The sequence below is a fragment of the Vigna angularis genome, chromosome 3 (genome assembly GCF_016808095.1).
Source record: "Vigna angularis cultivar LongXiaoDou No.4 chromosome 3, ASM1680809v1, whole genome shotgun sequence".
In the NCBI taxonomy this organism is placed as follows: Eukaryota; Viridiplantae; Streptophyta; class Magnoliopsida; order Fabales; family Fabaceae; genus Vigna; species Vigna angularis.
In genome coordinates, this window is record NC_068972.1 from 37,463,403 (window position 1) to 37,477,870 (window position 14,468).

At 35.5% G+C, this 14,468-nt stretch overlaps 1 protein-coding gene across 1 annotated transcript; it reads left to right on the plus strand.

Moving 5' to 3' along the window:
* Positions 1–464: 464 nt before the first annotated feature.
* Positions 465–4,421, plus strand: LOC108326398 (triacylglycerol lipase SDP1). Its single transcript, XM_017559889.2, has 3 exons — positions 465–2,698; positions 2,903–3,046; positions 3,292–4,421. The coding sequence occupies exons 1-3, from the start codon at positions 1,280–1,282 to the stop codon at positions 4,234–4,236; spliced, it is 2,508 nt and encodes an 835-aa protein (XP_017415378.1). The 5' UTR covers positions 465–1,279; the 3' UTR covers positions 4,237–4,421.
* The last annotated feature ends 10,047 nt before the right edge of the window (positions 4,422–14,468 follow it).

The window sequence follows — 14,468 nt, forward strand, 5'->3', positions numbered from 1 at the left end:
TCATAATATAAAAGCTTAGAAATGTTAGCTCCCCTACCTCTATTTCAAATTTTATTTCTTTGAACCCATGTCCCAAGTGTTACAAGATATTTACCATTTGAGCTACTGTAAATTTTTGTTTAACTTATCACGTTTTATTTATATAAGCTTATTAATTATATTTTCTATTCACAAAGAAATTTATTACTATTAGTAATAAAATTGTTACTATTAAGTAAATGTTTTTCATGGATATTATAAAATGAATATATATTATTGGTCATCTTGATTTGAGAATTACAGTGTCCAAAATCTATTAAATTAAAAAAAATATGTAAAAAATCATTAGTCATAGTGTATGATATTTTACTTAAAATATTGATTTTCTGAAAATTAATAAGTTAATTAAATGATTAAATAATCTGTTTTTCAAAAATCATATAAATATAATACAACTTTGTTTTCTGTACATGTGGGAAACAGTTAGAAACGAAAGTACGGAACTTTAGTTGTAGTGTTGGAATTGAAGGTCAACAGGCAAGCCAAGGCGCACTTTTCTGACTGGCTCCCGCGTCACCATAACGACAACTTTATCTTCTCCTCGCAGATCTCAATGTCCTCTTTCTTTCATTTTCATTTCTTCAACTTCCAAATCATGGTTATCGTGTTCCTAATGTAAACCACCACTCCTCTTTCTTCTCGCTAAGTCTTTTCCATACTTGCTTGGCTTAGCGGGAACATTTTTTCATTTCATTCATTATTACCATTCCCTTTCATTTCATTCCCTCGCTTTGAGCCTTTTCCATTCACCAATCCCACTTTACCACATTTCTTTTCACCCCCTTTTCTGTATCCAATCTGATCCGTGTTCTGCTTCTGGAGAATCCTCCCCCCTGGAATCGAAGATTTCATTCAGAACCTTTCCTACTCGATTATATGAGTTAAAGTTGTGTTCCTTTGCTTGTTTTTATTCAACATCACTGATGGAATCATCCACAAATCGAATGTGCAGTTGTGATGTATGATCTTTCTGCTTACACGTGCCCTTTTGTTGATTTCACTCTTTGACTGATTCCTTGATAATTTTATCCATTTATGCACTTCTTGGGAGTTTTATGCAAAGTCAATTCCTTTATACGTTTTTCTTAGATTGTAAAAACGTTGCCTTTCAGATTTTACTTTTTGATGGTATCTTAAAAGGGCCAGCTTGTACCGTCTAAACTCTTTTAGAGCGCATGATCTCTTAAGGGTTTTGGCTTTTGAGAACAAAAATATTTACTTTCATCTTTTTGGTCTAAGGATGGATCATATAAGTAACGATGCTAGGGTTGACCCTTTCGCGATTGGCCCTTCTAGCATTCTTGGCAGGACTATTGCTTTCAGGGTTCTCTTCTGCAAGTCTATGTTAAAATTGAGGCATCAGATACTTTTTGTGTTGTTGGATATCTTCTACGGTTTTAGGAGATTTTGGGGACCCATTGTGTCATGGTTGCACCCAAGAAATCCACAGGGGATATTGGCAATGATGACAATACTTGCTTTCTTGTTGAAACGGTACGCCAAAGTGAAGGTGAGAGCTGAAATGGTATATAGGCGGAAATTTTGGAGAAATATGATGAGATCTGCATTGACCTATGAGGAGTGGGCTCATGCAGCCAAAATGCTTGATAGAGAGACACCAAAGATGAATGAATCAGACCTTTATGATGTGGAGCTGGTGAGTAACAAGCTTGAAGAGCTGCGCCATCGCAGGCAAGAGGGGTCTCTTAGGGATATAATATTTTGTATGCGTGCAGATCTTGTTAGAAATCTTGGTAATATGTGTAACCCTGAAGTCCACAAAGGTAGGCTTCAGATGCCAAGACTTATCAAGGAGTATATTGATGAGGTAACAACTCAGTTGAGAATGGTGTGCAACTCTGATTCGGAGGAGCTTGCATTAGAAGAAAAGCTTTCTTTCATGCATGAAACTAGACATGCATTTGGGAGGACTGCTTTGTTGCTAAGTGGGGGTGCTTCCCTTGGAGCTTTTCATGTTGGAGTGGTTAAAACACTGGTAGAACACAAACTTATGCCGAGGATAATTGCTGGTTCAAGTGTAGGATCCATTGTGTGCTCCATTGTTGCCACAAGGTCTTGGCCCGAGCTTCAAAGTTTTTTCGAGGATTCACTGCAGTCATTACAGTTTTTTGACCAATTAGGTGGAATTTTTACAGTTGTGAAGAGGGTTGCAACATACGGTGCAGTTCATGAGATCAGACAATTGCAAGTGATGCTGAGGAATCTAACAAGCAATCTTACATTTCAAGAAGCATATGATATGACGGGTCGAATTCTTGGGATTACAGTTTGTTCCCCAAGAAAGCATGAACCACCTAGATGTCTTAATTACTTGACTTCACCTCACGTTGTTATATGGAGTGCAGTCACTGCTTCTTGTGCCTTTCCTGGCCTTTTCGAGGCTCAGGAATTGATGGCAAAGGATAGAAGTGGAGAGATTGTTCCTTACCATCCTCCATTTAATTTGGGTCCTGAAAAGGGTTCTACTCCAGTGCGCCGTTGGAGGGATGGTAGCTTGGAGATTGATTTACCTATGATGCAGTTGAAAGAGCTGTTCAACGTCAACCATTTTATAGTTAGTCAGGCCAATCCCCATATTGCACCATTATTGAGATTGAAAGAGTTTATACGAGCTTATGGAGGTAATTTTGCAGCAAAGGTATGTTCATGGGCTCGGACCTCTATGAATGATGATACATACATGTTCATGTGTTGGTTTATTTTGTTTGTTAACTGAACTTTTCACTTCTACATTTTCCATTAACTCGGTCTCTGTTCCTTACTGAAATATAAAAACTTAGATAAAACATTATGACATCAGTTGATTGTTATAACTAATCCAATGTGGTTTTCAACTCTGTAGCTTGCTCATCTAGTAGAGATGGAAGTGAAACATAGATGTAATCAAGTACTGGAACTTGGCTTTCCATTGGGTGGGCTTGCCAAACTATTTGCTCAAGACTGGGAGGGTGATGTAACAGTTGTTATGCCTGCAACTCTTTCTCAGGTATGTGCTCAAGAACAATTAAATACACAACATCAAGGATTACTAAGTGATTCAGAAATTTGTTTATAAATAATTTAATAGAGATCGTTAGAGATCTCATTGATTAGAGGTGATTTTATAATATATAAATGAGCCTGATTTCGTAAGATTGAGTTAGACTTAAAATCTATTTTTTAACAAAGATTGATTCATTTGAATAGTGATTAACTTGTGTATGTTTTTTTTTTTCTATCATCCTGCTCCAGTACTTAAAGATCATACAGAACCCTTCTTATGTGGATCTTCAGAAGGCAACCAACCAAGGGAGAAGAGGCACTTGGGAGAAGCTTTCTGCCATAAAAGCAAACTGTGGAATTGAGCTTGCTCTTGATGAGTCTGTTGCAATTCTCAATCATACAAGACGTCTGAAAAGAAGCGCTGAGAGAGCTGCTGCTGCTTCTCATGGTCTCCCCACCATAGTCAAATTCAGTGGTTCAAGAAGAATTCCCTCGTGGAATGTCCTTGCTCGAGAGAATTCTACAGGGTCCCTAGAAGACCTTCATGCAGATGCTGCTTCCTCATTGCATCAAGGTGTTATCAGTCCCAGAGGAGCCACTGGTAAAAACTGGAAGTCCCATCGTAGCAATCATGAGGCAAGTGACAGTGAATCTGAAAGTGCTGACTTGAATTCTTGGACCAGATCCGGTGGGCCTTTGATGAGAACTACATCATCTGATATGTTCATTGATTTTGTCCAAAACTTAGAAGTTGACACTGAACTTAACAGAAGCAAGGTGACTCTTATCAGCCCTCGTGATTTTCAGCATCACAGTTCAAGGCACACAACTCCTGATAAGTGCTCCGAGAGCACAGAATATGATCAGAAAGAAAATGGCAACAGGGTTGTCATGAATGGATCCAACATATTGGTAACTGAAGGTGATCTTCTGCAGCCTGGAACGATCCATAATGGGATTGTGTTCAATGTTGTCAAGAAAGAAGGCTTGACACCTTCAAGCTGGAATCAGGATAATAATACTTGTAACAGTGAAGTTGTTGAATGTGTACAGATTGACTTTCCAGGGAAGGAGATGGATGCTTCTAGTTCAGCTTCTGAAAATGGTGATGAGGAATCCACAATGTCCAGGTCTTTAACTGAAAAACTAGATTATAATTCTACAGGTATGGATCAGAGTATTGCTGACAGTTAACTCCAAAGTATTGTTCATATTGATGATAGTATCAGTATATCATTTAGGGTATGTTTGGACAAACTTCTCCACAATTCCTGAAAGGAAAAAAAAGTTGAGAGTCTCTATTGTTTTATGAATTGGAATGTAGCCCAAAATGTGGGATGCTCATGAATGCAAGGAAGAAAAGTGGTTTCCATTTTCTATCTGGATTATGTTATGTTAACGATCTTTTGATAATGAACTATGTGTTATTGTTTTATTGGTCTGTGTATCTGAAACGGACTAATCACAAACTATAAATAGATTGTTGTAAAAGATTGTAAAAAAAAGCTGTTAAAAAGATATTTTCATTTCTACTTTATGCAGGCTACGACTAGATTGAAATTTGTAGCTACCTTATGTACAGATGAATGAAATCTACTCACTTTACACAACAGCCCCTCTCTGCTTTTCCTATGTGCTGCTTTGGCCTAGCGTGTAAATCTTTTTTTTTGTTTTATAAAATGAGGTGGAATTAAGTTTCAAGTTCAAATTTTAAAATTTTATTATGATTATAAATCCCATATGAATTATAGATATGATCATAACATAACCGTGGTTGTAAGACTTTTAATAAAAGTTAAGTAAAAACAAACAATAATTTTATTGTCAAACAGGGTTATTTTATAACATTGTTTTACCAAACTTTTATAAATCCTTCAAAATTTTCAAAAAGTTACTTAGAAAGTTAGGTATGATTCAGGCATTAGTTTATACATGAAAATTCTCGTAAAACAATGTGTGGGGTTGTATTATTGTACATCTATTTCAATATATTTAAATACTCAAATTAAGCTCTGATTTAATCCATTGAAGGAATATTAATCCAATAAATACTTAGATGTGTATTTATATAATTCTTTCATTTTAAAACCAAATTACATAAAATAAAAACTATTCTTTTTAATATCATTTTACCATTTGAGAGTCTTCCTTAATTAAAAATATTTTGTTTGAAGTTTTTCTTGAGCAAAACGTGATTATTTTATTGGTTTGAAGAGAGAGAAAAAATTATTGTCTGGTTTACTTTTTGTTGCTGGTCTTTATTCGTTATATAGTTTTTATTTTTATATCAAATTATTGATGTTAGTGTTGTATCGATAAGGTTTCCAGTTTGTTTTGTATTATGGTGTTATTAGGTGTAATATCAAGTATTGTAAGGTGTAAGATTTGAAATTGAAATTGATTTCATTCGTTCATGAAAGTGAGCTTAATTCTGTTTTAGTATTGTTGTGGTCTTGGTTGGCTTTTATCCCATACAATACAACCTTATTTTGTCCTCAAGTGAGAAAGATCCAACACATATTTATAACTTTGGAAATATAAAAGGAAATATCACCCAAGGAAGATATTATTTTAGAAATTATGCTCCCACCAAAGCAAAATATTTGAAGCATTTATTATTAAATATAATTTCAATTGCTTAATGCTATATTTCATTGAATAATACAAGGGTTTGGTTAAGGGTGACAAATTTTTTATATATGTAGATATTGGTGAGAAAAGTTCATAACGAGTATTAAATGGATATATAAGGCATTGATATTTTAATAATCTATCTTGAATAGTAAATTTTGATTGAGTATTTAAAAAAAATAAGTAATCAGTGAAAGAAATATTAACTTTTGAATAATTGTTTAAAATATGTTTTTTTTTGTATTTAGACTAAAATATTGAAGTTGATTTTAGAAAAATTAATCTTATAAATTTTATACATTTTGGAGTAACTCGTTTAAATTTGTTTTTTAAAAACATAGAATTTATTTACATTAATATTTTATTGTGTAATTTTATTTGAATTATATTTTAAAAATCAAATTTTCTTAATTAATTTATATTTTAAAATATTGTTTTTCAAAAAATTTAATTTTAAAAAAATTTACGAGTATCCATAAACATCTATAGATATATAAATAATCAACAAATAATTTTTCTTTTTTACAAATATTCTAATTGAATCTAACTTCAATTTCATGATCAAAATAAATTGAAATTAAAAGGATTGACAAAATATGAAATTCCTTTACTTTTAGGATTATAAGTGACTAAACGAACTAATCTGGATTATTTTGATTCATCCCGTCATTGGTTTGTAAAAAATGAGTCGGGTTAGTCCATTAAATAAAAACGAGCTACTAACTTGTCCTGCATAAAATTTTTTATTTTCAAAATTTGATTATATATACATATAAATAAATATTAAAACCATATTTAATCATATACATAATTTTTTAAACATTTAATTGATTAATTAATATTTATAATTTATTGGGAATCAAATTGATACCTTACTGTCATAAAGACAGTAATTCAATGTATTCTGTTTTGGGTTTTATTGTTGTTAGGTTTTCTAGTTAGTTGAACAGAGCTCTATAAATAGAGCTCTCTCTCTCTGTTTATGTAACAATATACAATATCATCACTTTTCTTAGTTCCAACACTACACAACATAATATAACAAGAAAAGAGAACGTTTTTCTTACCTCTCGTGTTACCCTCTTCATCTTTGTCTTCTTCGCCGTCGTCCACTGTCGTCTCCTCCGCCGCAGATTTGCGTTGACGCCGCTGCTGCCCTCATCGCCTGGAGAAGCTCGCTGTGGCTCCGTTCTCTCTCCTCTCACACTCGTTCTCACATTGCTTGCATGGCCTTTTGTTTCCCTTACGCTTATCTGCTGTAAGTCATCATGGGTTGGGCCATAGACTTGCATGAACAGTACTGGGCCAATTCTAATATGGTATCAGAGCAGGTCTAGTGCCTGCTCTGCTTCCGTTGCCTCTTATTCATTTCTTGGTATCTTCTTGGGTTCTTTTCATATGGATCAATCTTCCAACCCATCCAGTTCATACTACCTACACTCAGGTGAATCTTCCAACCCAACCAGCCCCTATTACTTACATCCAAGTGAGAACCCGGGCCTCACTCTCATTGCACAGATTCTGAACGAGAAAAATTACTCCTCATGGAGCAGAAGTATGAGAAGAGCCTTGCTCTCCAAGAATAAAACAAAATTTATTGATGGGTCCATAAAGAAACCCCAGAAAACTGATGCACTGTTTGATGCATGGGAAAGATGTAATGTGATGATATTATCTTGGATAACAAAAACTCTCTCCCCACAGATTGCTGAAAGTGTCATCTACGTTGAAGAGGCCAAGGAACTGTGGGATGAGCTGAAAGAATGATTCTCCAAAGGAGATTATTTCAAGATTTCTGACCTACTGCAGGACATACACTCTATCAAGCAGGGAGAAAGAGGAGTGAGTCAATTCTTCACTGATCTGAAAATTCTATGGGAGGAGTTGGAATTTCTAAGACCCATTCCTACTTGCACATGTCAGATTCAGTGTAGTTGTGATCTCTCCAGAATTTCCTTAAGATATAGGGAAATGGAACATGTGATATGTTTCTTGAAAGGGTTAAATGATTCTTACAGTACTGTCAAGACACAAATTCTTTTGATGGATCCTCTACCTAATATCAATCGGGTCTTCTCTCTCATTATGCAACAAGAGAGACAAGAGAAAGATAGCTCTCCCGAGGTTAAGGTTCTGGCAAATGCTACTGATAAGAACAGTCAATGGAAGGGCCAGGGAAGGGGATCTGGATTTCGTGCCCAAGGGAGAGGAAGGGGCAGGAATCCCAACTATGGAAAGCAATGCTCCTTTTGCAACAAAATGAACCACACTGTTGATGAGTGCTACTCTAAGCACGGATATCCTCCTTGGTATAAGAAGGGTGACAAAAATCACGACAAGAAGACTGACTGGGGCACTACCAATGCCTGCCAAAACAGCACTGAAACAGAAGGGGTACAGAGTACACACCAAGCCAATAATGCCAACATTTTCAACTCTTTCACGGCTGAACAGATGCAAAAACTTCTCAGAATGATGGATAAGATTGATGAACCACCTCACGAAGTCAATCAAGTCTAGAGAAGTGACACTGAACATAAACAAGGTATTCTTTCATGGATAATAGATACTGGTGCCACAAATCATGTGACACATGATAGGACAAATTTTGTCACTTTTTATAAAATTAAACCTATTTCTGTGAAACTGCCAAATAATACTGTTATAACTGCTGAACATGCTGGAACTGTGTACTTTTCCAAGGATTTTATCATTTTCAATGTTCTATATATCCCTGAATTTTGTTTCAATTTGATTTCTGTTCAAAGCCTCATTATAGACTTGGATTGCAGTCTAACCTTTTCCTCTAAGACTTGCCAGATAAAGGAGAATCATACTTTGAAGATGATTGGATGTGCTAATTCTTGGAAGGGCCTCTATTACCTACAAGCTTTTCCTAAATCTGATCAAAGATATACTGCTAAGACTATTTTTTTCTTTTAAGAATCTTAATGTAAACTTGTGGCACTATAGATTAGGCCATCCAGGAGACAAGGTTATGAGACATATATGTGAGAATTTTCCTATGTTAAGGTTGACACTGATACTGTTTGTGACACTTGCCACTATGCTAAACAACGAAAGTTATCTTTTCCTAAAAGTGTTTCTGCCACCACTGCATGCTTTGAAATTGTGCATTGTGATATATGGGGTCCCCTTAATATTGTCTCTGTTCAGGGTCATAAGTACTTTCTCACCATAGTAAATGATTACAGTAGGCATACATGGGTTTTTCTTATGAACAATAAAGGTCAGACTAGAGAATTATTGCAAAATTTTGTTACTAAGATTAAAACTCAGTTTAACAAACTAATTAAAACTGTTAGATCTGATAATGGCCCTGAGTTTAGTTGTGCGGATTTCTATAATATGCATGGTATCAACCACCAAAAGAGTTGTGTTGAGACCCCGGAACAAAACTCTGTTGTTGAAAGAAAGCATCAACATATACTAAATGTGACCCGTAGTCTCCTTTTTCAGGCAAATATTCCTACTGCCTACTGGTCTTATGTTGTTGGCCATGCTGTTTATCTAATAAACAGATTGCCTACTGCCATTCTTAACCAGAAAACACCTCATGAACTTCTCTACAAATTACCTCCCACCTATTTAAACCTCAAGACCTTTGGCTGTTTGTGTTTTGCCTCAACTCTAGAGAATAACAGAAGCAAACTAGACCCTAGAGCTAGAAAAGGAATTTTTCTAGGATATAAATGTGGTGTGAAAGGATACATTGTGCTTGACATAAATAGCAAGGAACTTTTTATAAGCAGGAATGTAGTTTTTCATGAGGACACTTTCCCTTACAAAGAACCGCAAAGCAGCAGAGCAAACTGTGATGTTGAAAGGGACAAAGCTGATACTCTGATTGACCTCCTAAGAGACCAGTATCCTACTAGCAATGATGGACATGATGAGTTAGATATTGCTGAACAAACAGAAATGGAACAGCTAGGAGAACTGATTTCTGATAATGAAGGTGTTGAACTTGAAGGCAACAGCTCTGGTATAAGTAACAGTCCAAACAATCAGAGATATAGAAGGTCTGACAGACCCAGAAAGACTCCTACGTACTTGAAAGATTATGTCCATCAGGTGAATCAATCCTCAACTATCAAAAATGGTTTAAAAACCCCCTACCCCATTTCTGACCTGCTGTGGTGTGATAATCTTTCAGACAGACATCTAAAGTACACTATGACTGTCACTGGGAACAAAGAGCCCACATCTTACAATGAGGCAAGAGGGATGACTGAATGGGTAGAGGCCATGCAGAGAGAAATCAAAGCCCTACAAGACAATGACACATGGGTTTTGACTTCAGTTCCTCTAGGGAAGACTGCCATAGGGTGTAAATGTGTGTATAAAACGAAATACAAGGCTGATGGCAACATTGAAAGGTACAAAGCCCGTTTAGTGGCAAAGGGTTATACACAGCAGGAGGGCATAGACTACCTGGACACCTTTTCCCCTGTGGCAAAGCTTACCACGGTCAGATTACTCATTGCCCTAGCTGCTTCCAACAGTTGGTTTCTACATCAACTGGATGTTGACAATGCCTTTCTGCACGGAGATCTTAATGAAGAGGTCTACATGGAACCATCCCCAGGTCTGGACATATATAATAAAGGACAAGTTTGCAAGTTGACCAAATCTTTGTATGGCTTGAAACAAGCCAGTAGGCAGTGGTTTGACAAGCTTTCTTCCTTCCTAATAACTGCTAAATTTGTCCAATCTAAGTCTGATCATTCCTTGTTTACTAAAAGGACACCTACAAGTTTTACTGCTCTTCTTGTGTATGTGGATGACATTGTGTTAGCAGGGGACTCTATGATAGAGATCAATTGCATAAAGGAGCTTCTTCACAATAGGTTTCGAATAAAGAACCTAGGAGAACTCAAATACTTCCTAGGACTGGAAGTGGCCAGATCTAAGTAGGGTATCCACCTATGTCAAAGGAAATATGCCTTAGATATACTGGAAGAGACGGGAATGTTGGGCTGTAAGCCTTCGATTACTCCCTTCCTAAGTGACACTAGCTGCTTGTACAAATTGGAAAGCTACCTGGATGACCCAGGTCCTTACAGGAGGCTAATAGGGAAGTTGCTCTACCTCACAAATACAAGACCTGACCTATGTTTTTCAGTTAATTTACTTAGTCAATTTGTTCAATCACCTACTGACTATTACTATCGGGCCATTCAACATATTCTCAGGTATATCAAATCCAAGCCCTCTGAAGGGTTGTTTTTTCCTGCTGACTCCCCTATGCAACTAAAGGCATTTAGTGATTCTGACTGGGCGACATGTCCCAACACCAGAAGATCCACAACAGGGTTCTGTGTCTTCCTTGGGTCCTCTCTTGTATCTTGGAAATCTAAGAAGTAGAGAACTGTCTCCAGATCCTCTACTAAAGCTGAGTATAGAGCTCTTGCAGCCACTGTATGTGAGATACAGTGGCTCAGTTATCTCCTATGAGACCTTCAAATAGAAGAGTCGGGAATTCCAGCCTTGTATTGCGACAACAAGTCTGCAAGACATATAGCTCACAACCAGAGCTTTCATGAACGGACCAAGCATATTGAGCTTGACTGCCATGTCGTCCGTGAGAAAGTTCAAGAACACCTTCTCAACCTCCTTCCCGTGCGCTCCGACGAGCAGTTGGCTGACATCTTCACAAAATTTCCACATCGCGTCCGGTTCAAGTTCATTGTTCCCAAGCTTGGACTGACGACCATCCACCGTCCAGCTTGAGAGGAGGCTATTGGGAATCAAATTGATTCCTTACTGTCATAAAGACAGTAATTCAATGTATTCTGTTTTGGGTTTTATTGTTGTTAGGTTTTCTAGTTAGTTGAACAGAGCTCTATAAATAGAGCTCTCTCTCTTTGTTTATGTAACAATATACAATATCATAACTTTCCTTAGTTCCAACACTACACAACATAATATAACAAGAAAAGAGAACGTTTTTCTTACCTCTTGTGTTACCCTCTTCATCTTTGTCTTCTTCGCCGTCGTCCACTGCCGTCTCCTCCGCCGCAGATCTGCGTTGACGTCGCTACTGCCCTCATCGCCTGGAGAAGCTCGCTGTGGCTCCGTTCTCTTTCCTCTCACACTCGTTCTCACATTGCTTGCGTGGCCTTTTGTTTGCCTTACGCTTATCTGTTGTAAGTCATCATGGGTTGGGCCATAGACTTGCATGAACAGTACTGGGCCAATTCTAATATAATTAGATAAATTAAAATAATTATTACATTTATATGTTAAACTATTTTATTACAACTAATAATTTGAACTTAATTTGTAAATGTTAATAATTAAAATTACAATACTAATATATAATTACAGTTTTAAAAAATATATAGAATAATTATTTTTTATTTTAATTTTAATTAAAAACAATCAACGGATAAGGTTAAACTGACCTGTATTGTGATTTATTAAATTGACTTAGCCAAAACAGATTAACGAGTTAAATTTTTTAACCCAATTTATCTTATTTTGGACGAGATAATGGGTTAATCTATGGGATCCAACATGTTTGGTTACTCCTACTTAAGACTTTATCAAACGAATAATGTGATGTTATCCTTAGTTTTAGTGGACAAAAAAGAGAACTTGAAGTCATAATATCATATATAAGATTTGATTAATAAAACATATTGTTTATATGAGTTAACAATTGGTAAGGTATGAACTAAATAGTTTGTACAAAAATAAAATATTTGAAAACCTCATGATTTTTTTTTTGATAAATATGCTAATTTTAAAGTAGTTCATCATTCAATCATCAGACAAATACTCAAAAGAGAAACTAAAATTCAATTGAAATATGATGACAAAATCTCTCCACTAAAACTAATGAAAAAAAGACAAACGATTTGGATAATGGCTCTACTATTATTCTGATAATTTTTATTTTTATATAAGTCTGTTTTAGGATTAAATGAATATGTATAAATAATTGTTATATTATATTTTAAAGTTGGTAATTTAATCTATTTTCAATGTTTATACTTATATGTTTGAATATCTAATTCTAGATCTAATTTTTGTAAGAAAAGATATGATAATATTTATATTTGGTCTTTAAAATATTTTAGTATTAATTATTAGGAATATATTGATTTGTTTTGTTATTAATGCTGAAAATATGGGAAGACTACATAATTGTATTTTTAAATCTTAAGAAGAAATCTTAAAAATAATTTTTAGAATTAAATTTGATTAAAATCACTCAATATAACGGTATAATCTTGATATATACATTAACTCCTTATAATATAATCTTTAACACTGAAAATTTATCAATTATATGAAAAATTAGTATTTTATAAAAGTTCTTAGTGTTTATACACACTCAAATATTTTCTTGAAATTGAGTCTTATTATTCATTATAATTGAAGGACTTTAAGTAGCTATAACACTTACAATTTACGAGGAATAAAAATAAAATATCAACTATCTTAAAAATAAAATCTGCTTAATCTATCATAAAATAATATTGTATCTAGATAAACCGAAAATCATAACTACTTATCCCTATTTTATCTCTATCAAATCAAACTAAATATTACTATACCCAGAAACTAATAAAATAATATTTAAACAAAATTATTAATAAAACCCTAAAATTTAAGTTTATTCCAACAAACTCCCCCATAAACTTAAATTCTTTCTTCCTTCGTTCGACTTTCCATGTGCATCATCCTACTCCAGGTTTGCTTCTTTCAATCAAATTTGAGTTCTTCTTTTTTCCTTATTGCCCTCCTATCTTTTACCTTGGTTGACCTCTTTAATGCTTTGACTGACTTTGTTATGTCCGACTTCTCAATAACCTTAACCAACTCGTTCCTGACCTTAGGCGATTTCTCAACCATCTCTGCCGACTTCTTCATCGGGTTCTTCTCAACATCTTCATCTTCCTCTTCGTCTGGTTCAAGAACACTAGATACTTCCTCTTCCTTTTCAAGAGTCACCTTCTTCAGTCAAGCTCAACCCTCTGTTTATTCATAATTTCATTAGCTTCCTCTAGAAGTCTCCGTATTCGCTGAATCTCTTCATCCTTTTGTTTGAGTTCTTTCTCCAGGTTTTCCTTCTCCACAATTGTTCCATCCTTTACTAAGATCACTTCATCCATTGTTGGGATTGGGCTCTCCATTTCCATTGCATCCGAGCTCTTTGCCATCAACAGGATTCCACACTCTTCTTCAACATCTTCACTAACGAGATTTGTCTCCCCCTTTATCTCGGTCTTGCAATACTTTGCAATATGACCAAACTTGCCACAGTTGTATCACTTTGTTGACCTACACTCGTTTGCATAGTGGTCGTACTTACCACACTTAAAACACTCCACTCTTGACTGATCTCCTCGACCTTTTCCTTGTCCTCGGTCATGCCAATTCTGCTGACCGGTTTAATCTTCATTATCATTACCTCGGCCACATCCACCTCGTCCTCTGCTACCAGGACCTCGGCTCTGAGTAATCCGAGATTTATTCGAGCCAAACTGTACCTGTAGTAATTGATTGTTGGGTTCCCTCTTTTTCTTTTTCTTCCTCAATTCGTGGGCTTTTAATGACCCAACTAACTCCTCCACAATAAGAGTTGACAAATCCTTTGTCTGTTCAATAGTTACCACGATACTTTCAAAATCATCCGTCAAATTTCTCAAGATCTTTTCCGCAACCCGATTAGGAGGAACCTCTTCTCTATTCATTCTGAGTTGGTTGGCCATCTTCTGCACTCGAGCTATAAACTCGACAACTCCCTCATTTTCATCCATCTC

What these genes read in the sequence shown, in the direction of transcription:
- LOC108326398 (XM_017559889.2), top strand. Translation starts at nt 1,280, where the DNA reads ATGGATCATATAAGTAACGATGCTAGGGTTGACCCTTTCGCGATTGGC. An exon ending in GAGGTAATTTTGCAGCAAAG is followed by an intron (nt 2,699 to 2,902) that starts GTATGTTCATGG and finishes TCAACTCTGTAG; the next exon opens with CTTGCTCATCTAGTAGAGAT. An exon ending in TGCCTGCAACTCTTTCTCAG is followed by an intron (nt 3,047 to 3,291) that starts GTATGTGCTCAA and finishes ATCCTGCTCCAG; the next exon opens with TACTTAAAGATCATACAGAA.